This window comes from Pan troglodytes, chromosome 18 (assembly GCF_028858775.2).
Source record: "Pan troglodytes isolate AG18354 chromosome 18, NHGRI_mPanTro3-v2.0_pri, whole genome shotgun sequence".
Classification (NCBI taxonomy): Eukaryota; Metazoa; Chordata; class Mammalia; order Primates; family Hominidae; genus Pan; species Pan troglodytes.
The window spans coordinates 64462536-64487509 of NC_072416.2; the positions used below are offsets into that span (position 1 = coordinate 64462536).

The 24974-nt window shown below is 48.8% G+C and overlaps 1 protein-coding gene and 1 pseudogene across 1 annotated transcript in view; one reads left to right on the forward strand and one right to left on the reverse strand.

Moving 5' to 3' along the window:
- The window catches only part of BEAN1 (brain expressed associated with NEDD4 1), a 55702-nt gene that overhangs the window by 3929 nt on the left and 26799 nt on the right, over positions 1–24974 (forward strand). The window contains exon 2 of the mRNA XM_016929969.3: positions 6350–6456. Within this exon, the coding sequence (XP_016785458.2) occupies positions 6432–6456 (25 nt within the window). The 5' untranslated portion in view covers positions 6350–6431. The remainder of the gene's footprint in view (positions 1–6349; positions 6457–24974) is intronic.
- Positions 19617–20115, reverse strand: LOC107968679 (nuclear envelope phosphatase-regulatory subunit 1-like; annotated as a pseudogene).

The following is a 24974-nucleotide window of genomic DNA, read 5'->3' on the forward strand; positions in this document are numbered from 1 at the left end:
GCCCAGGAGTTCAAGACCAGCCTAGGCAACCCTGGCTCTTGACAACAGACAAACAAAAACCCCACAACTTCTAATGAATTAACGATCACTGACTTATTCACTTAATTGCTTTTCATTTTGTTAGCACAAAATGTTTTTTTGAGTCTTCATTTTAATGATTTTTCAGATTGTTATTAAAGTCATACATGTTCATTGTAAGAAATAAATTGTAAAATCATTAAAAATGTAAAAAGCATAAAAATCCTCCTTAATCCCACTATTGCCCAGAGAGCACAATGACTGTGAACACATTAGTGTTCTTTCTGTCTGTGTTCTGTCCTTTCTAATCTTTTGCTATGTATTAATATATTCCCTAGTTTTTTTTTCTTTTACAAAATAAGGATCACGGTATATGGTATATGCACAATTCTACAAACTGTTGTGTGTGTGTGTGTGTTTTAAAAAATAACAGGGTTTTCCCCCCTTAATATTGTACTGAAAGTCTTTTTTACTTTTTTTTTCTTTTTTTCCCCAGAAAGTCATCTTTAGACTGGACTGAAAGTCTTTATGTTATTAATTTTTTTAGTTGTTTGTTTGTTTGTTTGTTTGAGACAGAGCTTCACTCTGTCCCAGGCTGGAGTGCAGTGACACGATCTCGGCTCACTGAAACCTCCGCCTCCTGGGTTTAAGCGATTCTCCTGCCTCAGTCTCCCAAGTAGCTGGGATCACAGGATCGCACCACCATGCCCAGCTAATTTTTGTATGTTTTGTAGAGACGAGGTTTCATTGTTATCGCACCACTGCACTCCAGCCTGGGTGACAGACTGAGACTTTTTCTGAAAAAACAAACAAACAAAGAAGGCCTCCTCAGTTTGAAGGCTGCCAAACACCTGGATCCCTTTTCTAGTATCAAGACCAAGTTACCTGTTTGCAAACCTCAGTGCCTTCTGCCCACCTCTTTGCCACTGGCTTCTCATTACTTTTCTCCCCCACTCCTAAATTCATAGATTCCTTTATTCAATCATATGACAAACATGAGGTTATCCACACTGGCCAAGGTATGTTCTCTATTAGGGAAGTTACTAGCTGGGTTTCACCTCACATGAAGACCTTCCTGGGACAGGAGAAAGGTGTTGCCTGCTGCCTGAGGACCCCCAACTGCAGCTTCACAAGTGAGCCCCTGCCTTGGTGAGGCAGATGCAGTCCTTTCAAGATCAGTGCAACTGACCGAAGTCCCTGGGATTTCTGACTTCCTTCTGGCTCTAGACAATCACATGCACACCCGCAGATCCATGAAACCCCTGTGACATGGCATCATGCCTTCACTCAGCAGTCACGGGGCACTTCCTATGTGCCAGGCACCATGCTGAGCGCCAGGGACACAGTGACTGTCTGAGCTGTCAAGACCTGGAGTCACCATCTCTCCCATCTCCACCATCTGCCGGTCACCCAGGCAGACAGGGAATCACCTTACACTCCTCCTCCTTCCTCACCCTCTCTATCAGATCCATCTGTCCCTAAAACCCACCAAGGGTGTTCCCACCCAGGGTCTTTTGCCCTCTCTGCTACCTGTACCCAGAATCCTCTCTCCCCAGGTATCTGCCCACCTAGCTTGCTTCCTCCAGTCTCTGCTTACCTGCACCCTCTCACCAAGGCTTTCTGCAGCCGCTGTATCTAACCATCTAACAGTGCAATTCCCACCTGCACACACTGCTTCTGTTTTTCCTGTACTGTTAGCTTGCAGACTTCACCATTACCATTGCATCTCCAGTCCTAGTCAGAAAGGGACTGTCAAAGTGTGGCTCACCAGTCTGTCCCCAGCACCTAAAACCTGCTGCATCAGGGACTTTCTTTCTTTATTTTATTTATTTATTTATTTTTATTATTTTTATAAAAATATTTTTATTTTTTTTGAGATGCCTGTTGCCCAGGCTGGAGTGCAGTAGTGCAATCTTGGCTCACTGCAACCCCCACCTCCCGGGTTCAAGTGATTCTCCTGCCTCAGCTTCCTGAGTAGCTGGGACTACAGGCGCACACCACCACACTCAGCTAATTTTTTTGTATTTTTAGTAGAGATAGGATTTCACCATGTTGGCCAGGCTGGTCTCAAACTCCTAACTCCAAGTAATCCGTCCTCTTTGGCCTCTCAAAGTGCTGGGATTACAGGCGTGAGCCACTGCACTCAGCCGAGACTTTCAATAAACACTTGAACCAGTGATGGCAGCCTCTGCCCCTCCTCTGCAGTCACCGTTGCCTTTGTTTAGGCCCCATCACCTCTGGTCACAGCCTCCCATGCTCCCCGCCTCCTGTTTCCCTCACCTGGCGCCCCCTCCACCTTCCTAAAGAGAGAATAGCTGAGCAAGCCAATATCCTGCTTCAAATCCTCCTAGGAACCCTCTTGGGGCAGGGGCTCACCACCTCATCAGGCCCCTTATTCTTCTGAGTCTCAGTGTTGTCATCTGTGAATTGGGGATTTGTTTTGAGGATCCAGTAAGCTGACAGCATGTGGCAGCAACTGAGCAGAGGCTGTGTAAACAGGTGGCCATCCTGTGGCCTCTTTCACAAGGCCAGCCCACCCCCACAGCCTATCTCTGTCTGCCGCCCATGGTGTGAGGCTGGCCGCTCCTGGGGCCTTCCAGCTCTGTAAGCCTCTGCCATGAGGATCCCCTGACACTGGCGCGTCAGCAGACCCAGGCTCTCTCCCCTTAGCCACATGCTCCCCTGCCCAACTCTGAGTGTCACAGCAGAGCCCAGAGTAGAGATATTCCCGGAGCGGGGACATGAAGGGGAGTGGGAATGACGTGGACTTGCCACACACCATTCAGCCACTTCAAAGCCTGGAGTGCCACCCGCCCGCCCTCGAGTTCCCAGCCAGACAATCCAGTCGGAGATGAGTCACTGGCAGGAGCGAGCCTCGCATGCTGGGCTCAAAGAGAGGCGGGCAGGGGAAGAGGTGACCACGCTTGGCCTAGCAGCTGGGGTGGGCCTGCCCCCGACCCCGACCCCAATCCCGACCCCGACCCCTGGCAAAGGAACCACAGTCCCAGCCCATCTGTGCCCCTCATGGCTGTCTCCTCACAGCAACTTTAGTCACATGCGTGCGGGACACCAGGATGGGCACTTGCTTACCTGGAGCCCCCACACCCAGCTCCTTTGTCTTGATGACCCCAACAAAGCTCTACCCTAGCAGAGGGTCTGATGCCACCAGGGAGTGGTTTTCTTCTGGGTCCTCCGGCAGCAATCCTGGAGTGGGGGGAAGGGAGAAGGAAACAGGCAGCCAGGCTGAAAGTCCAGCTCCTATTTTAGGACCCCCCCAAAGTCCCTCCATGTGTTTTCCAAGGGTTTTGAGGGACACCGCGTAGGTGCTTGGGAAATGAATCAATGGATGCAAGCCTGGGGTGCTAGGAGGTTGCAGCGGGAGGCTGTGTTTAAAGTGCTGATGGCATTGCAGGAGGCAGGGAGTGGCAGCCCGGGTTACTGTTGGCATCGTGGTCACCGACGGTGACAAGATGCCTGGGAAGCATCTCAGCTTTTTGCATAGAGATCCTCCTCTTCAGCAAGCCAAGCACCTTTGAAAGGCAGCCTCCACCCCTCAGTCGTGCGCTTGCATCAGGCTGAGGTTGGCTTGCTCTAGCGTTTCCATGCACTTTTGAACTTCCCCTCAGTTCCCAACCCTGAGCTAGTTTGCAGAGGCCACACTGACCCTCCATGCCCTCGAGGAGCTACTGGTCTAGAATAATTTAGATCCAGAGTTGTCCTGGAAGGGCACCCAGGTGTGACAGAAACACAGCCAGAGTGATCATTCTGTCTCCACCAGTCAAGGAGGACCTCACTGAAGAGGTGTCTTGATCTGGGTATTGACAGCTACATAGGAGTTTGCCAAGTGGAAGGAATGGCATGCTAGGGAGAGGGAACAGCCCAGAAGGATGATCAGCCCAGTGTGTCTAGGAAGAAGCCAGCCAGAGCATCAGGGCAGCCAGTCTCTGGGGGTGTCCCTGGCAGTAACTGAGAGGCACTGGGGGTGACAGAGTCCCTCTGCACACAGCTCTTCCTCCATCTCTTCTCTGTGACCTTGGATGGGTTATTTCCCTGAGCCTGTTCTCTCATCTGCACAATGGAAATGACGTCCCCCACCTCAAAAGTCTGTTGCAATACCATTGGTGACATTAGGCACATGCAGGTATTTGGTGAATGTGAGCCACAGCTGGAGGCCCCAGTGCCCAGAAGTCTTCCTTGTAGGGAAATGCAGCCAAAGTGCACTGAGAAATAACTGGTTTGTTTTTGTTTTTTGAGATAAAGTCTCACTCTGTCACCCAGGCTGGAGTGCAGTGGCCCCATCTCAGCTCACTGCAACCTCCACCTCCCAGGTTCAAGCGATTCTCCTGCCTCAGCCTCCCGAGTAGCTGGGATCACAGGCACATGCCACCACACCTGGCTAATTTTTTGTATTTTTAGTAGAGATGGGGTTTCACTGTGTTAGCCAGGATGGTCTTGATCTCCTGACCTCATGATCCACCTGCCTTGGCCTCCCAAAGTGCTGGGATTACAAGCATGAGCCACCACGCCTGGCCAAAATAACTGGTTTTTCTATTTAACGTGAATCAGAGAACTGTCTTTGGAGAGTCTGTGCTCAAAAGTCTAATCCTTCAGTGCTAATACCAGTTCTGCCACTTCTTGGCAGTGTTTTGCCTCTCTGAGCCTTGGTGTCCTCATATTCTTCTTAGCCCCTCCCAAGCAGGGATGGCAAGCCTCAATTTGCTTTAGGGATGAGGGATATATACCCCCTCATAACCCTGCAGGGGCAAACTCTTTTCCCATTGGCTTTAGGGCTGCCAGCTTTGCCCTACAAAAGCCCACAGGGCTTGGCACTCATGATCTCTGCTCACCAATGCCCACAGGTGCAGTTTTGCTTCTGCAAGGCAAGTGACCATACTCCCTAGAAATAAAAGCCTTATCTCTCTCCTGTTCCTACAGCCTCATGTCCCTTGGGAGACATGAACCAATTCAGATCTTCAGCAACATGGGAGAATGGGCTACTTTTTTTTTTTTTTTTTTTTTTTTTTGAGACAGAGTCTCGCTCTGTCACCCAGGCTGGAGTGCAGTGGCACGATCTCGGCTCACTGCAAGCTCCGCCTCCCAGGTTGACGCCATTCTCCTGCCTCAGCCTCCTGAGTAGCTGGGACTACAGGTGCCCACCACCATGCCCGGCTAATTTTTTGTATTTTTTTTTTTTTTTTAGTAGAGACGGGGTTTCACCGCGTTAGCCAGGATGGTCTCGATCTCCTGACCTCATGATCTGCCCGCCTCGGCCTCCCAAAGTGCTGGGATTACAGGTGTGAGCCACTGCACCCAGCCCCCTTTTTTTTTTAAAGAGAGGGTCTCACTCTGTCACCCAAGCTGGAGTGCAGTGGTGTGAACATGGCCCACTGCAGCCTTGACCTCCTGGACTCAAGCAATCCTCCCACCACAGCCTCCCGAAATGCTGGGATTACAGGTGTGAGCCATTGCACCCAGCCATGAGTTACCTTTTTAAAATGTTTTCTCCATTGCAAATTGGAGTCAAAGTGACCTGGCCCTCCCTCACTGCTCTAGACATCCACTTGTTCATCAGGTTCATACTGGGGGGCGGGGAGAGAGGGAAAGAAGCATTTTCATTCTGTAGGCCTTTGTTTCTGAATCGGTAATTTAATATACAGATGCCTTCTAAAGAATTGTGCTGGCTGACAGTGTGGGCTCTGGAGTCAAACTGATCTGGACTCAAGTCTCAGCCAGTAGTTAGAAGCTGTGTGCCCTTGGGCAAGCTGCATAACCACTGAGCCTCAACTTCCTTGTTTATAAAATGGGATGAAAAGAGCATCCTCCTCTTATTTATGTTGGGGTAATAATAATAATAATAATATGGTTTGGGCTAGGTGTCAATGAACACCCTTCAAAAGCCAGCTGTGAGAGCTTGAACTAGCCCCTCACCTCTCCAGGTCTCAGTGTTCCCAGCCCTGATAGTTCCAAGTGGCTCATGATGCCATGGTCTGTTGAAGTTGTCCGAAGCAGTGGGATCTCACATTTTCATCATGAGACAGAAGAACTCTGGGATCCTAATTCCCACTCAAAGATCCACCCAAGAGAGCTATCTCCTCCCCACCACCCCCCACCACTGGGACCCCAACACACACTTGCCCTACCCCTGTGTCCCTCTCCCCATTCTACAGCCCAGAGGTCCCCCAGCCCCTTGCCCAGACTAGGCACGTGCTCTCAAAGAAGTGACCATCCTTTCCCGCAGAGGTTGACAGCTCAGGAGATGTGAGCGCCCAGCCTGCAGGGGCTGTGGGTGCGCCATGGGCCCCCCAACACCTGCCTGTTTGTGTCTCCGCAGGTGAGTGGAGGGGCCTTCCCTGCGAGAAGTCAGAGCTGTGCCCGTGGGCAGGCTGGCTCCGCTGTTCTGCTCCAAGGATTACATGTCCTTCAAAAGTCCCTGCCCCTGTAAGTTTCCTCCCCGCATCCTTCCACCACTTGGGGCCAGGCAAGGGCAGAGCTTGGAGTCGAGCTGCAGAGAACGGCTTGAGGTGTTTGGCCAAAGAACTGCGGGGGTCCAACCAGAGGCTAATGTGGCATGCTGGGTGGGGAGAGGGCAACACGGAAGACCCCTGACGTCTGCAAGATGCTCCCTGAAAACTGAAAATCGCACTTTGGCCCATTCTTCTGTATCAGCCCTTCCCGAAGTGTGGATCGGAGTTCCTCTGAGGGATGTTAATGGGATGACACACACCCACACACAAATAAAAGACTCCATGGCCAAGTAAGTGGGAAAAATGCTGGGGGAGTCATGTTAAGAAAATTATGCTCCTGCAAGACTTTCCTGAGCTTTTAATGTGGTGATGTGTGGCCGGCGTGGTGGCTCATGCCTGTAATCCCAGCCCTTTGGGAAGCCGAGACAGATGGAATACCTGAGGTCAGGAGTTCGAGACCAGCCTGGCCAACATGGTGAAACCCCATCTCTACTAAAAATACAAACATTAGCTGGGCATGGTGGTGGGCGCCTGTAATCCCAGCTACTCAGGAAGTTGAGGCAGGAGAATCGCTTGAATCCAGGAGGCGGAGGTTGCAGTGAGCCGAGATCGCACCATTGCACTCCAGCCTGGGCGACAGAGCGAAACTCTGTCTCAGAAAACAAATAATAACAACATGGTGATGTGTGTTGTGAGGCTCCCATAGGTAAGAGAAAACCCACTGCTCCTCTCAAACATTAACCACAAAGAATGTTTCATGGGATTGGTGTTCCCCAGAACACACTTCTCGGGGTTTACTCTCCTAAGGAAACCCATCCCGAGCATCCCCACCATGAAGTTCCTCATTCGCGGAAGCCGGTATATGATCTTGCCCGTCGGCAGTCTTCTCATGGCTCCCTGAGGCCCCTGAGTCCAAGTGATGGAATCAGCCAGGGGTACCCCTGATGTCCAAGACTGCGGCCCCCTCGACTTCTCCCCTAGTCTCCACCCGCTCGACTCGTGCCACCACCCTTGCCCCAGGGCCCCTTTCACTTCTCCCACAGCAGCCACCTGCTTTCTTCCATGATGTTCCCTGAGCCCCCCTCAAACCACCACCACTCGCTATAATTTGGGGAGACATGCAGGACTGCCCTGTCCCTTCTCCTTGATAAGTCAGGACTGTGAGTCTGTGAAATCAGAGACCCTAACCTCAGAGGGGGACCCTTTCCCCTCTCCCCTGCTCACTGTGGGTAATGCCTCCCCAACTCGCCATTGTCTGTTCCAATCTGTGCCATTGTTTACATGGATCATGGGGTGGGGGCCTCTCTTCCAAAAGTCGAAGCCCTGATTGTTAAATCATTTGGATATCAAGGGACAGCTGCAGTGGGAGGTAGGGGACACTGGCATGTCCCACCTGGGTGAGATCATCACCAGGCACGCCAGGGGGATGAGCTGGCTGTGGGGTTCATTGTTCAAAGAGTAGTGTCCAGAGGGTGGTGGAGCTCGGCCTGGCTGTTCTGGGTACCCGAGGAGGGGTAGTGATGGATAGCACAGGCTCAACAAATTGTTGTTGCTGTTGTCACTGTTGCTGTGGCATGATCAGGAAAGGAAAGCCCGAGTCCCAGGCCAGGAGAGGAGACTGCTATTCAGGGCACCCCAGAGCCCAGGGACACCTGCCCTGCAGAGCGCTGGGATGGTCACGTTCTTGGCCCTATCTTCTGGCCAGGCAGGAGCAGCCCAGCATGGAGAAGCCTGGGAAAAGTCAAGGCTGGGGATGCTGAGTGCGGAGGGCTTTCCAGAACCTTTTGGGGTGAACCCCAGGCCGTTGGAAGCTGGGTCCATCTCACTAACAGAGGCCATCCCTGCAGGGCAGCCCTCTGCATATCCACCTCCTGAGGACTCCAGGGTGTGGTCACTGACATTCGAGGCCATTTAGAAGTGGCTCCTGCACATCTCTGAAATTCCCCCTTCCCCAAAGACCCAGTACCTAGCATGCAGTAGGCACTCAATGTTTGTTGAGTGAATAAACACATAATTAAACACCCTGGAGGAGGAGCTAGAGGCCATTGGTCAGGGAGAAGCTGAAGCCCCTGACTCTGCCACCAGATCCCTCCATGACTTTGACCCAGACATATCTCTGAGACAAAGGGGTCCACCAAGCCCAGTGGATTCCAGGAGCTCAGGACTGCTGCGAGGCTCCATGGAGACTCTGTCATTGTCTCTGCCAAATTCTTCTCACATTGTCCAGTCTGAACTTGTCCAAGAAGCACCTGGTGTCCCCTTCCAGCACCCACAATCAGCTTCAGTCTGGGTCCAGTCTGGCTTGTGCACCCGCACCCCAACATCCCATCAACTTCTGTGTAGTTAAAACCATTCCATGGTTTCCATTTCTCAGCTGCGTCTCACCCTGTTGGGTACTTTTTTTTTTTTTTTTTTTTGAGATGGAGTTTCACGCTGCCACCCAGGCTGGAGTGCAGTGGCACGATCTCAGCTCACTGCAGGCTCCGCCTCCCAGGTTCAAGCAATTCTCCTGACTCAGTCTCCCGAGTAGCTGGGACTACAGGCCCCCACCACCACACCTGGCTAAGTTTTTTTTGTTTTTAATAGAGATGGGGTTTCATCATTTGACCAGGCTCGTCTCGAACTCCTGACTTCAGGTGATCTGCCTGCGTTGGCCTCCCAAAGAGCTGGGATTACAGGCGTGAGCCACAGTGCCTGGCCCCTGCTGGGTGCTTCTGTTTGTGATGACTTCTCCTGCTTTGGGTTCCCTGACTCAGAGTCCTCCCTGTGTCCTCCAGCCAGCCTCTCAGACCATCTGACCTTCCATTCGTGGTCTCCTTTAGCAGTGGTGGAAGAGCAGGGATTCTCCCTGCACCTGCCCTGGGATGCTGGGTCCCCAGGGCTCCAGTGCAGCCCCCGCCCTTCTCGCTGTGTATGCCCCAGACCTTCTCAGCCTCACCGCTTTCAGCTGCAGCCTCTAGGCCGGTAGCTTCCAACAGTCTCTCCCACCCTAGTTTCTTCCTGGGCTTTCTATTCCTTCTTCCTCCTGCTGTCTGTCTGCCTTGGGCAGCCCCCACCCCTGACCTGAGATTCAACCTGACCCAAACTGAACTCTTTGTCTTCCTCTCTAGGCCAGCTTTGCTTGATTTTGCTGTATTGGTTTGGGGCACTCAAGTCAGAAATCTGGAAATGAATCTCAGTTCCCCTCCTATCATACATCCATCACTGCCAGCTGCCCAAGGAGACCCTTGGGGTTCTGAATTGGCTCAACAGATCATCATTCTGACCTGGCCCCCATCTTGGCCCCCACTTCAGATCAATCTAGAAATTGCTCATTCATTAAGTCTCTTCTGCGTGTTCACTTGTTCATGCCACCGGTGGACAGTGAACATCCAGGAAGCAGGGGCCATGCCTCCTGGGTTCCCAGTTCGCCCGCAGCACCGTGCTCAGTGCCTGGCGCATAGGAGGTGCTCAGTGTTTATTGAGCAACTGAACAAGCGAATGAGTCGAGATGAAGCAGATGCTTTGTGGACAGCCTCCATGGCTCACAGACCAGAGGCCCTCACACAGGTTCTGGGAGGGATGCTGGACCCTGAGCGCTCCAGACCCCCCAAAACAGACATAGGAACACTCAGGAAGGAAACCCGGAAATCCCAGGAGGGCACTCACATGGACACACACCGCTGTTTTTAATTCCTCATTCCAGATCTGGAGCTGTTGTGCATTTAGAAACATACAGAATTCCTTTAACTTCCTTAGCCCCCAAAATAAGCTTGCCAGGTACATGTGAAGATACTGAAGCCCCCACAAAATGGGAAAGTTGGAGTAGGAGTCCCAGTTTGTTCCCATTTGGGCTTCTCCACCCCTACTCCCTGCCAGGTTAGAAGAGTAGCCAGAAAAGTCTGCAGAAGATAAAACAAGCCCAAACGTTTCCCAAGCAAGACCCTGCCCCTAGGAGTCAGTGCACGTGAGGTCTGGAGAGAGTGAACAGCTATGCCCACCAAGTGCAGGGTGGCAAGGTGAGCGGCACCAGCCCACCTGTAACCCAGGTCTGCCAGCTTCCATGGCTGCAGGCCCTGGGGGAGCAGGCTTGTCCATCAGCCCCTCAGGAGTCCAGCAGGCATTAATCGGCCAAGCTGGGCTGACCCCTCCTAGGCACTGCTCACACCCCAACTTCCCCACCCCTCAACGCCATCTTACTTTCAGGCATTTCAGCTCATCCCTGCCCCTCATGGAGATAGTGCCAGCAGCTCTTATTAACTCCCTCCTTTCAATTTGGCAGATGAGAAGACCAAGGCAGAGGAAGGAGGCAAAAACAAGAAAGGGGGAGGCAGTCAAACCCTGACCCAGGGCAGCCCAGAGGGGTTTTGGCCAAGTGGCTGCAAGAGGGAGATCAGTTTCTCTGCCAGCAAATACCAAGCCTGTGAGCCATTTCCCAGCCTTCAGAGGACCTGCCTCAAGCATTGAGTGAGGAGGAGAACCAGCCTGGCTCTTCAGGAAGGCTGGAGGTGGAGGAGCCTTCTCCATCAGGCCCCAGCTGGGAAAGGTGGCCCAGGACTCCCCCAGGATGCAGGCTCCAAGAGCAGATGCTTCACAACCTCTTTCTGCCACCAGCTGATGGCAGCTCCATGGAGCTCCCTGAAAGATGGGGCAGCCCGCCTCCCTCTGGCCTTTGGGAACAGATCTAAGGAAGGAGGGGTTTGGGGGCCCCAGAAGAGACTAAGTCTGTAGCAAAGCAGGAAGAAGAAGAGTGGGAGGTAGCATCTGATCATCCACAGAGAAGTCAAGTGGGGCTTGTCTCTGCTGGGCTCATGGTGGCTGCCTGCAGGCTGGCAGGAATCACAGCCAGGCAAGGCCTCTGGGTGGGCTTGGGTCTCCCTCAGAGATGGTATGATATACAGTGTGTGGGTTCCAGTGCAACCTGGCCCTGCTTCTTATCAGCTGGGGCAAGCAGCCTAATTTCTAAAAACCTCAATTTGCTCATCTATAAAATGGGAATAACAATAGCACCCTTTTGGTTTGGTGCTCGAAATTGACATGCTACACGGAGAGTCTAGCTTGGTGCCTGGCACTGAGAAGATGCTCAAGAAATTTGAAAGTCTTGTCCTTTTGGCTACCTTCTCCCTACACAGGTCTGTATTGAGGGAGAGGGGGAAATAGAGAGAGATAGGGACTCTTGGAGATGAATTTGGGGTTCAGACCAGATGTTGGTGTTTTTCGCTCTGCTCATTGTGACAGTTATCTCTGCAGAGACCTAGCTACCAATAGAAGAAAGGACTTGAGGGCAAGGAGGGCAAACGATGGCACACACTGCAAAATTCACCACTTCTGTGCTCAGAGCAGACATCACTAATCAATTGTAGCACTCTTTCCCACTGAGCTGGAACACATGCAGACACTGCCCAATGATCTCTAGCCTGTGAAATGAAACCATTATCCATCCTTTGCTGAAGTGTGACTTTGGAGTGAGCAAGGGGATGGAGGGAGTGACTTCAGCCAGTGCTCTGTCTCTGAGGGTTGCTGTGAGGATCAAATAAGATATCACAGGTGAAGGATTTACAAGGCCTTATGATCATTTCTTTATGTGGCCTCCTTGCTTCCTTGAAGAAGTCCTGCAAGGGAGGGGTCAGTGTGCCCATTCCACACATGAGGAAGCTGAGGCTAAAGGAGATGAAGAAATTAGTCTAGATGGCACAGCTAGAAAATGGTGGGGTCAGGGCTAGGCCCCAAGTGAGTTTGTCCAGGGCTCAATCTTAGCCAAACCACAGCTGGAAAAAGGACGAGGGTGGAGCCAAATCTACTCCTTCATTGCCACAGCAGGGGTGAGGAATCCACTCTGCCACAGGACTTCATGGCCCCTGAACATCCTAGCTGCCCCTCCTCACAGTTCTCTGGTCTAGCACAGAGTCTGACCCTAGTGAGTACTCAGCATTTGATAGCTCATCTTAATTTTATTGCTAGCTCATCTTAATTTCTTTTTAATACAAACTCTTGCTCTGTCACCCAGGCTGGAGTGCAGCGGCACAATCTCAGCTCACTGCAAGCTCCACCTCCCCAGTTCAAGTGATTCTCCTGCCTCAGCCTCCCGAGCAGCTGGGATTACAGGTGCCCATCACCACCCCCGGCTAATTTTTTGTATTTTTAGTAGAGATGGGGTTTCACCATGTTGACCAGGCTGGTCTTAAACTCCTGGCCTCAAGTGATCCACCTGCCTCGGCCTCCCAAAGTGCTGGGATTACAGGCATGAGCCACTGCACCCAGCCCGCTCATCTTAATTTTCAGTGCACAATCATATCATATTCAGGTCTCTGGCAAGAGGGCATTCAACCTGGCTGGAGGACTAAATGCAGTCTTAATAGCCCCAACTGTTGCAGAGCACTCTATGCTGGCAAAGTGCTTGCATTTCACTGTCCCCTGGTGGTGAGCTCACTGTCCCTGGTGGCAGCCCTGCCTGATAGTGGCTGGGTGGCTCTTCCCCTGTGTCCACCATGCCCCGAGGAAGGGCTTCCTGAGCTCTTCCCCAGAGCTCCCTTTGTTCTCTGAACTTAGATTTTCCCCAATCTGATCCTTCCCTTTCCTCATAGAGAGGTCTCAAGCCCCTCCTTCCTGACCTCCCTCCAGGACAAAGGGCAAGTGAGGGCTGCAGGCCAGAGGAACATCAGCCTCCATGGCTTGTAGAGGGGCTTTGAGGCTGCAGGTGGAGCCAGCCAATCACAGGTGGCTGGAGGCAGGTCCCCTCGGTGGTCCCTGCTGGTCACAGTGCAGGGGGAGGATGGAGGGGAGGAAGACAGAGAGAGTGGGTGGCAAAGACCTAACTCATCTGTGAAATTTGCAATTGTTGGCAGGTCTTTCTGGGAACTGGGGCTTGAGGACACTGACTTGATCTGTGTCTTTCTCGCCAACAGCCCAGGAGAGGGTAACTGGAGCTGTGTTTTGGAGCACACAGACCTGAGTTTGAATCTTGCTCACGTCATTTGTGTACTACCTGACCTCCCTGAGCCTCAGTTCCCCCAGGTGTAAAATGGGGGTATCCCGGTGCTGTGAGAGTTACCATGAGGATTACCTGCCATGAGCGGGAGGTGGGGGCTTGAGCTAATATGTGCCAAATGCCCGGCACTGTGGCGGGAGCATTGCCGCCCTCCAGTTCAAGCTGGCCATGGGTTCCACAAGCCAGAATGAAGCCTGAGGCTGGGTTATCTGCAGCACCGCTCCATCATGGTTCCTATTGTAAACTGTGGACAGTCATCCCTGATATCAGGCATCCTCTTCCATTCATTTATTCATTCGTTCAACAAATATTTATTGAGCATTTGCTACATGCTGAAATCTTTCTGGGTGCCAGGGTTACAGCCTTGAACAAAGCAAAGTCCCAGCTCTTATGGTGCCAACATAGCCAGAAGAGACAGACACAAACAGACAAATGAATATCTAATATGTCAAATTGGGGGAGGAGCTACAAAGACAGAAAAAGCACAGTGAGGTGGCCGGGCATGGTGGCTCACACCTGTAATCCCAGCACTTTTGGAAGCCGAGGCAGGCAGATCACAAGGTCAGGAGATTGAGACCATCCTGGCTAACACGATGAAACCCTGTCTCTACTAAAAATACAAAAAATTAGCCAGGTGTGGTGGTGGGCGCCTGTAGTCCCAGCTACTCAGGAGGCTGAGGCAAGAGAATGGCATGAACCTGGGAGGTGGAGCTTGCAATGAGCCGAGATCACACCACTGCACTCCAGCCTGGGCAACAGAGTGAGACTCCGTCTCAAAAAAAAAAAAAAAAAAAAAAAAAGCAGAGTGAGGTGATGGGTCAGGGCATAGGCTCGCCAAGAAGGTAACACTGGAACAGAAGTTGCTAGAGGGAAGAGAGGGAGCCATACAGGTGTCTAGATGAAGAGGGTCCAGGCAGAGGATTCTGAATCAGGAGCAGGTTTGGCTTGATCCATCAACAGCATGAAGGCCAGGGTGCCTGAAGAGGAGGAGAGGAAAGGTACCAGAGGCAGTAGGGACCAGATGATGTAGGGTCTTGGAAGCCATGGGAGGACTTTGGCATCTAATCAAGTAGTCATTGGAGGGGTTTGAGCTGAGAAGGGACCTGATCATCCTGGTTGTAGTAGAAGAGGCTAGAGGAGGACCCAGTTGGAAGCAAGTAGACCAATTAGGAGGTTAAGACAGTGGTCCAGGCCAGGTGGCTCATACCTGTAATCCCAGCACTTTGGGAGGCCGAGGACGATGGATCACCTGAGGTCAGGAGTTCAAGACCAGCCTGGCCAACATAGTGAAACCCCGTCTCTACTAAAAATACAAAAATTAGCCAGGTGTGGTGGGGCACGCCTGTAATCCCAGCTACTCGGGAGGCTGAGGCATGAGAATCGCTTGAACCTGGGAGGCAGAGGCTGCAGTGAGCCAAGATCATGCCACTGATCTCCAGCCTGGGTGATAGAGTGAGACTCTTAGAGTGAGACTCTGTCTAAAAAAGAAAAGGGGGGGACAGTGGTCTAGGTGATGACAATGGTACCTTGGACCAGGAGGTTCATAGTGGAAGTGTCAATATGGGATCAGATTTGAAGGTGAAACTGTTAGGATTTCCAAATTCATTGGATTTGGGGTGGATAAGGAAGGGGTCAAAAAGGACAGCGTTTGGGGCTTGAAACGTGAAGGACTGAGCTGCCATTTGCTGAGATGGGGAATATTATGGGCAGGTTTGGTGGGGGACTGTGAGTCAAGATGCAGAGTTTTGACATGTTTTGTCTGAGACGCTTTGCAGGCGTTGGAGTGGAGATACAGGGCAGACAGTTGGGTACATGAATGTGGGGTTCAGAGAAGAGTCTGGAGCTGGGGATGTAAATTTGAGGACTGTCAGTGTGTGAATGCCGCTCAGTGCTGTGAAGTGGGATGAGATCACCCAGGGAGCAAGTGTGGGAATGTGGGGAAGGGAAGGGTCAAAAGACTGAGTCTTGGGCTGGTGAAGGGCAAAATGATTTCTGTATCTAGAAGTCTTGCCAGGGAAAGCAAGATCCCCTGGGGTCGTCACCCATGGCACCCCAAAGCCAAGTGCATTGGGGGAGGGATTTTCCTACTAACAGGAATGAGTAAGGACATTTCTGTTTCTCTGCCAAGGGCTACCCTAAATTAGCTACCCTGATTCTCAGCTCTGCATCTGGACCTGTGCCCAGGTGATTGGGAAAGCCTGGTTGTCCTCTGCAGGTGTCACTGCAGAAGCATGCAGCCTGCATGCTTCAAAGACAAGAGAGAGGAACCCAGCCAGCTGTGGTGGCTCACACCTGTAGTCTCAGCACCCTGGGAGGCCAAGGCAGGAGGATCACTTGAGCTCAAGAGTTTGAGATCAGCCTGGGCAGCATACCAAGACCCTGTCTCTACAAAAAATTTAAAGATTAGCTGAGCATGGTGGCACATGCCTGTAGACCCAGCTACCCGGGAGGCTGAGGTAGGAGGATGACTTGAGCCCAGGAGTTTGCGGGTGCCTTCATACCTGGGTGGCACTTGTGTCCCCTAGGAATGGGCCTAAGGAAGAGGATTGGAGGTGAATGTGGCCTCATGCAGTAACAACAGCAAGAGCTAAGAGACCCAGGTTTGAAAACCGCTGGAGCAAACGTATTTCAATCTTTTGAGCCTTTGTTTTTTCACCTGTAAAATGGGATCGTTAGACCTAGTTTCCAATGTGACTATGAGGGTTTGGTGAACACAGGGGTGCTCAGTGAGCATGTGTTCTTTTCTTTCTTTTTCAGAGTGTTTATCCTACAGTGACTGTTGCAGAACTAACTCAGTCTTCCCTGCAGGATTCTCCCCAGACTGCCCAGGGAGAGAACACATCTTCTCTCTCCCTTCCCTACCAGCCCCAGGTTGGCATTGAGAGGCAGCTTGGCAAGGTGGCCCACCTGCATTTGCCAAGTTCCAGCAGGGACCAGCCAGGTGCCAGCCTTGTGCCTGACCCCATCACCAACACCTGATGGGGTAACTCAGGCAAATAGATTCTCCCTACCTCATAGGTTGGTTGCAAGAGGTCATCTGCCAAGCCTGTGAGTCTTACCCTGGGGCTCTACCCTAACTGTCTCACACTACAGATGTGGAAACTTAGTCCAGAAAGGAATGGGACCAGGTCACACAGTATGTTAGTGGCTGAAACTTCAACCTCCCATCCTGAGTCCACGTAAGGTGCTCTTTCTACATAAATGTGGAAAATGCCCCAGGAGGGAGCCTGCTGCTCTGTTCTCAGTGAAGATGCAGAGGGGAAGCCCTCTTTGGAAAGTAAAACTGTGACCCAAGGCACATCTTTAAAAAGACAAATGTCACAACCCAGTCCCCACCTGCCACTTAGGAGGCAGTGGACAGTCAGACCAGCAAAACTTTCCCCTCCTGCCTGTTGCAATCCCTCCCCTGTAGGCCCCAAGACACTAGGAGAATCTCTGAACATCTACAGCAAGAACTGAGAATTCCTTTCCTAGAGAGATGCTCTAGGGTTTGTTGTTGTTGTTGTTTGTTGTTGTTTTTAGTAGAAATACCAGCTCACAAGAGCCAATAGCTAAATAAGCAGGAGTTTCATGAGCCAGTTGCTAAACCACTGGTAACTTGAAATTCACCACAGTGAGAGTGTTTACACTGTGGGAAATGACAAACGGTACAAATCAGGGATTCTTTTTTTCTTTCTTCCTTTCTTTTCCTTTTTTTCCTGAAAGCTGGTTTGCCAGCATACCACTAAATATAGCATACATACAGAAAGGTGCACCAACCATCAGTGCAAGCTCAAGGAATGTTCACAAACTGAACACATTCATATCAAAAAACACGGCTGGGTGCGGTGGCTCACGCTTGTAATCCCAGCACTTTGGGAGGCTGAGGCAGGCAGATCACCTGAGGTCAGGATTTCGAGACCAGCCTGGCCAACATGGCAAAACCTCGTCTCTACTAAAAAATACAAAAATTAGCTGGGTGTGGTGGTGGATGCCTGTAGTCCCAGCTACTTGGGAGGCTGAGGCAGGAGAATCTCTTGAACCCAGGAGGCAGAGGTTGCGGTGAGCCGAGATCGTGCCACTGCACTCGGGCAACAGAACGAGACTCTGTCTCAAAAAAAAGAAAAGAAAAAGAAAGAAAAGAAACACATCCTTGGCCAGGCACAGTGGCTCACTGCCTGTAATCCCAACACTTTGGGAGGCTAAGGCAGGAGGATTGCTAGTGTCCAGGAGTTCAAGGCTTCAGTGAGCTACAATCTTGCCACTGTACTCCAGCCTGGGTAACAGAGTGAGACCCTGTCTCAAAAAAGAAGATAAACACATCTGTACTTGCATCTTAGAACTCCCCTGATGTGTCCTCCCAGTCACTATCCCATGTCAAGGGTAAACATTAACTTGACTTTTGTCACCGTAAATTAGTTTTGCTTATTTTTGAATTTTATATATATGGAGTTGTATGTTTTCTTTCAGGTCTGGCTACTTTTGCTCAGTATTATGTTGTGAGATTCACCCATGTGAGTGCACCACTGCGCTCCAGCCTGGGCAACAGAGCAAGACCTTGTCTCAAAAAAACAATTCAGATTTTAAGTTAACTAAAATTTAAAAGATCACTCATGGGCCGGGTGCAGTGGCTCACACCTGTAATCCCAGCACTTTGGGAGACCAATGCGGGCAGATCACCTGAGATCGGGAGTTCGAGATCAGCCTGGCTAACATGGAGAAACCCCGTCTCTACTAAATATACAAAATTAGGTGGGCATGGTGGTGCATGCCTGTAATCCCAGCTACGCGGGAGGCTGAGGCAGGAGAATCTGTTGAACCCAGGAGGCAGATGTTGCAGTGAGCCGGTATCGCACCACTGCACTCCAGTCTGGGTGGCAGAGTGAGACTCCATCTCAAAAAAAAAAAAAAAAAAAAAAAATCACTAATGAAACAATTTAAAGTTTTTCAAAAAGATTATATTTTTTCAAGATAAAAGGTACCTCCAATGCTTTAAAATATCAGCAGTGATCCCAATAGTTCAAGGACTATTATGAATACGTGTGGCTATTATACACACACAATATGTCACCAACACACTCTAAACAGTGAGAATAGAGCACTGTGGCATTGCTCCCATATTATTCTTGTGAGGGAGTAGGATGATCAATTACACCTGCAATACTAGTGTGCTGGCATGTCTATCAAGTGTAAGATCCAATTATCTAAAATAATACGATGATCAAATTCCCAGACATTATGTAATTTATTACTGAATTTGTATATTCAGAAACCTGGGAAGTGCTCTTTAAATTCCTTCAAACTAGAAATTATCCTAAGCATTAAATAAAAACACTGAACTAAATAGTGTAACCACAAGAGTGGCTGAAGTTCAGTATCTGACTCAACAAATGTTTACGTATCATTTCAATATCAATTTTAGCTCAATCTTAGCACATCCAGGGTTTCTCCTGCAGTGGGGCTTATTTTTCACTGTGCAAGAATGAAAGCCCCAGCTCTACACGATTGTCTTATTACGAGAGCCGTGGGGATGGCAAGCTGATGAAACACATGCAGGAGAACATAGGTGCTCACAGCACTTTCCCTTTGTCTGACATTGGCTTTGATTGGCTTTGATTTAGAACAGACTGAAAAAAACATACAAAGGCTGAATGAGGGTCTGTTTCTAAGTGTACTGCAATAACCAAGACCTATACTTCTACTACTGCAAAAATCTTTGCAGGATGGGTCTGGATGGGGTGGCTCATACCTGTAATCCCAGCACTTTGGGAGTCCGAAACGGGAGGATCGCTTGAGGCCAGGAGTTTGAGACCAGCTTGGGCAACATAGCAAGACCCTGTGTATACAAACAAAATTTTAAGATTAGCCAGGTGTGGTGGTACACACCTATAGTCCCAGCTATTTGGAAGGCAAAGGCAGGAGGATCGCTTGAGCGTAAGAGTTCGAGGCGGCAGTGAGCTATGATTGTGCCACTGTACTCCAGGCTCCAGCCTGGGTGACAGAGCAAGAAGACCCTGTCTCAAAAAAAAAAAAAAGAAAGAAAGAAAGAAAAGAAAAAGAAAAAATCTTTGCAGGATGAGAAGTATTCAAGGGACACCTACACTGAAGCATAGGTGAGCAGAGGTATCAAAAGCACTGATAATATGAGTCATCATTAAAAGACAGTCTAGGTAAATATCACACATTTCCATTCAGCAGCTGCTGTGGCTTGCATATTTTGAACTGAAAAGGAATCCTGTGGGGGCTTTTTACTTATCACTTATTTGAAGAAAGGCTGTTTTAGGCCCCCTCATTGAACACAAGGCCTAGGTTTCAAAATTAGTTTTCCAGTATCATCACCAGACATATTATACTCTGTTAATACTGTTTGACACTGAACTGCTGTAATTGATGGTGCAACTACCTCTTGTGCATCCAGCAAAGAACAAACCTATTAGAGTGAAAAGCTAATCATGAAAAAATGGATGATTCCATAAAGACGTGAAGAAGGAACTCTTTTGTCTCGGGATCTATTAACCACTCCCAGGCACGAGTACAGACAGATCCCTCCATGAGAAACATTCTCCAGTGTCCTGGGGGAGGTTGCAAATGATGAATATATTTAGAGAATCTTCTTTCAAAATCTTTCACTTGTTCCAGCCATGACCTTGACCTTGACCCTGGATGCCTCAGTCCCTGTGCAGGCCCTCAGCCCTCCACCACTTTGCAACCCAAACTCCAACCAAAGTTTTTTTATTTTAATATAGTCCGATGTATCCATTTTTAAATGGTTAGTATCTTCTGTGTCCTGTTTAAGAAATGCAAGGTCATGAAGATGTTCTCTGATGTTTTCCACTTCAAGCTTTACTCTTTTGTCTTTCACATTTAGTTCTGTGTCTAGGGAATGTCTTTAAATTTTGAATATTTGATTGTCATGTATTGGGCACCTATTATGAGCCAGGCATCCTGTTAGGCAGTTTGCTTTGATTAGCTCATAGCCGAAATTGCTGCTCCCATTTTACAGATGAGGCAATAGAGGCTTAGAGATCTGACTTGCTCAGTGGGCACTGCCAGCAAGAGGCAGTGCCAGGACTTGAAGCCAGGATTGTCTGTGTCTTATTTAACCAGAGTTCTGTCCTAGTCCAAGAAGCAGGTCAGCTCCAGCAAAGGAACTCGGGACTTTGGCTGCCCAAGGAAGGTGGCTGAAGGGTGATCCTTTTCCAGAGACCCTAGAGCTGCTTACCTTCTCAGGATACTGAACGTTGGTGAACACAAGGCCTGGGACTGGGACTGGTTTGATTCTCAAAATAGCTCAGGCCTGCAAAGCAATCTGATGGGGAGTGGGGGATAAAGAACTTCTCCCCAAATGCCCCGTAATGTTTTTTGGAATCCACATTCCATGAACCTCATGCTGGGAAACTACTCCAAAGCTCCATGGTTTAGTGTGATGTTGGCAGTCAGTTGAGATCATCAGGATCTATCATGGCAAAGAGGTAACTGTCTTTTCCTATTCTACTGGTTTCTCTCGTCCTGCCTACTGAAGTAACATACTATGCTAATAGATTTCCTGATCTTAAATCATCCTTGCATTTCTGGAATAAGCCCTGGTATACTAATTTTAATACACTGCTACCCTGATGCTGGTTTTCCAGATGCCCTTGTAAATTCTGGGGAATGAAGGAATCTCTGAGGATCAGAGGACAAAATCCTATCACCTTTAATGTGCTCCAGAATCGAAAACCACAGGGCCATGCCTTTTGTAGGCCTCTGGCTTTGGGCCTGGGCAGCGTGGTGAACGGTGAAGGAGCCATAATTGCTGTCCCACCAGAAAGGCCTAAAGGAGTTGGCAAAAGCGTGCCCATCCAGTGTGACATTTACAGAGGTCAGGTGGCACCAGAATCCCTCATGGGTGTTTGGCGAAGGGATCTGTGGGGAGACCAGGAATCTGAGTGCATTGTCAGGTGAGTGTTTATTGGGGAAATTTCTAGATGCTTTTTGCAGGACAGACATTCCAGAGTGTAGAGAAAAGGAGGATGGGGTTTAGAGATGGTTTGCTTCATAGCTGGGTTTCCCAATCCTCATGGCACCTCACGTGGCAGACTCACTTACCCCAATGCCCAACTGTACGGCCCCAGAGTAAGGAAGGGACACACAGCTCCCCAGGATGGAGAGAGGATATCATATTATTCCCTGGTCTATGGAGTCAGAACCAGGTTCAAATCCTGTCTCCCTCCCCCCAACTAAAAATTGTCTGCGATCTTGGGCAAGTCACTTCACCTTCCTGAGCCTCAGTACCCTCATCTATTAAATCAGATTACTAGCACCTACCTCATAAGGCTGCTAAGATTTGTAAATTTTATCTTTTCAAAAAAACAACTTTTGGTTTCATTGATATTCTCTGTTGCTTTTCTGTTTTCTAGTTCGTTGATTTCTGCTCTCATCTTTATTATTTCCTTCCTCTACTTGCTTTGGGTTTTGTTTACTCTTTTTCTAGTTTCTTAACATGAAAGCTTAGGTTTTCAAGTCGAGGCCTTTCTTCTTTTCCTTTCTTCTTTTCTAATATAAGTATTTAAAGCTATGGATTTCCCACTAAGCATTGCTTTAGCTGAATTCCATAAATTTTGATACTATGTTGTGTTTTTTTTCATTCTGTTATGCACACACACACACATTGTTTTGTTTTCTGAAGACAAAGGCTTCAAAAGGCTGGAGTGCAGTGGTGCAATCATAGCTCACTGTAACCTTGAACTCCTGGGCTCAAGCAGTCCTCCCACTTCAGCCTCCCAAGTAGCTGGGACTATAGGCATGCACCACCATACCCAGCTAATTTTTATTATTTTTGTAGATATAGGGTCTCATTATGTGGCCCAGGCTGATCTCAAACTCCTGGGCTCAAGCAATCCTCCCACTTAACCCTTCCAAGTAGCTGGAACTATAGGCACACACAACCATGCCCGGCTAACTTTTTATTATTTTTTTGTATATACAGGATCTCACTATGTTGCCCACGCTGGTGTCAAACTCCTGGGCTAAGGCAATCCTCCCACCTTGACCTCCCAAAGTGTTGGGATTACAGGCATGAGCCACAGTGCCTAGCCTAAAATATATTTTTATTTTTATTGTGATTTCTTCTTTGCCCTATAGATTATTTAGAAGCATGTAGTTTAATTTTTTGGGGGGGGGGGGTCAGGGGGACAGAGTCTTGCTCTGTTGCCCAGGCTGGAGTGCAGTGGCACAATCTCAGCTCATTGCAACCTCTGTCTCCCAGGTTCAAATGATTCTCCTGCCTCAACCTCCCAAGTAGCTGGGATTACAAGCACATGCCACCACACCTGGCTAATTTTTGTATTTTTAGTAGAGACAGGGTTTTGCCATGTTGGCCAGGGTGGTCTCAAACTCCTGACCTCAAATGATCCTCCTGCCTCAGCCTCCCAAAGTGCTGGGATTCCAGGCGTGAGCTCACCACGCCCGGCCTAATTTCTAAGTAGTTGGGGTTTTCCCGGATAGTTTTCTATTTTGGATCTCTAAGTCCATTGTGGTCAGAGAACATATTTTGTATGATTTAAATCTCTTTAAATCTATTGAGACTTGTTTTATGGCCCATATGTGGTCTATCCTGGAGAATGTCTCATGTGCACTTGAAAAGAATGCGTAATCTTCAGTTGGTGAAGGCTTCTATGAATGTCACACTGGTTGATAGCGTCATTCAAGTCTTCTGTATCCTGGCTGAGTTTCTAATTGCTTTGTCAGTTATTGAGATTGGGACATTAAAATCTCCACTATTATTGTTGAATTATCTATATCTTCTTTCAATTCTCCCAGTTTTTACTTCATGTTTTGAGGGGCTTGTTAAGTGCATATATAATACATATATAGTTTTTATGTCTTCCTAATATGTTGACTTTTTTGTCATTATGAAATGTCTTTGTCTCTAGAAATATATATCTTGCCTTAAAGTCTATTTTGCCTGATATCAGCATAACCACTCAAGCTGTTTGTATGCTATATCTCCTTCCATCCTTTTATTTTCAAACTATTTGTGTCTTTGAATCAGGTGTGTTTCTTGCAGTCAGCATACAGGTAGGTCTTGTCTTTTTATTTACTCTGACAATCTCTGCCCTTTAAGTGGAGTTATTAATCCATTCATACATCTTCCTTTTCTTTCTTTCTTTCTTTTTTTTTTTTTTTTTTTTTTTTTTTTTTTGCTTTGGGTTTGGTTTTTTATTTTGTTATTTTTATTTTTTCCTGAATATGGATCATACTTTATAAGACAAAGAAACAAGAAAGTGTGATCCATTTGGATGGGCTCTTTCCAACAGTAGCAGGGAAGCTGCTGGTTTTCACAGACTGGGGAGCAGAGCTGGTGGGGAGGGGTATGGAGGCAGTCATAGGCAAGAACATTACAGGTTCACACTGTGCTTACCTGACATTCAGTCTTTTTCATACTAAGTGCTTCTCAGTTCGTTGTATGCCTTTGATCAATTTCCAGGAACTGCAATGGTACTTTGACAGTTTTGTCCAGCTTTATAGTTGCATGTATGGACTGCTAAATTATCTCCCTTAATCCTCACAGAAACACTCTGAGTGGTCATTACTCTTTTACAGATGAGGAAGCTAAGGTACATAGGTGTTAAATACCCTGGTCAGTGTCACTAAGCCAGGCTCTTAAACACTGCATTTACCACTTCTGGGTACATCCTCTCCCAATAGCTTTTAGAGCAATGCAAGTAACACCCCCAAATCAGGATGATTATTCACAGCTACAACAGCAAGTAATGTAATGGTGACCTGCACATACCATAAGTTGGCTCATTCTCCCAAATCTGAATCACAGAGGGAATTTGTAAATTGGCTGTGTTGAATGATGCTAACTAGCACCAGAGAGCCAAAGAAGGACTGATTTCCTTTCCTTTTGAAGTTGAGCTACAGAGTGTCCCTGAGCTTCCTGGAGGCCAAAGCAAAACAGCAAAGTGGATCAGTTACATGATTCTCATGGTCTATGAGGAGAAAGTAGCTCTTTTGGAGAAAGAAAAGCTTTCCCTGGCCCTCATATCTTGGAGAAATTTCTTACATGGAGCCTTACCTAGGGATACTGAGAGGTATAGTGGACAATACCTGCAGCAACACGCTTATAATAAAGCTACTTTTTTTTTTTTTTTGAAACAGAGTCTTATTCTATTGCCCAAACTGAAGTGCAGTAGTGCAATCACAGTTTACCACAGCCTTGACCTCCCAAGTTCAAGTGATCCTCCCACCTCAGCCTCCCAATTAGCTGGGACTACAGGCACACGCCACCATGCCCAACTAATTTTGGTATTTTTTTAAGAGTCAGGATTTCACCATATTGCCCAGGGTGGTCTTGAGCTCCTGCGCTCAAGCAATCCGCCCACCTCAGGCTCCCGATGTGCTGGGATTACAGGTGTGAGCCACTGCTCCTGGCTGTGATAAAGCTACTTCTTAAGCTAGTCCCCTCAACACAGGCTCTGAGCATAAGGCAAAGCCCAACTCCAGGAAGCTCATTCTTGGGAAGGAGGCTCAGTCACTGTGGCCTAGGAACACAGCTCTAG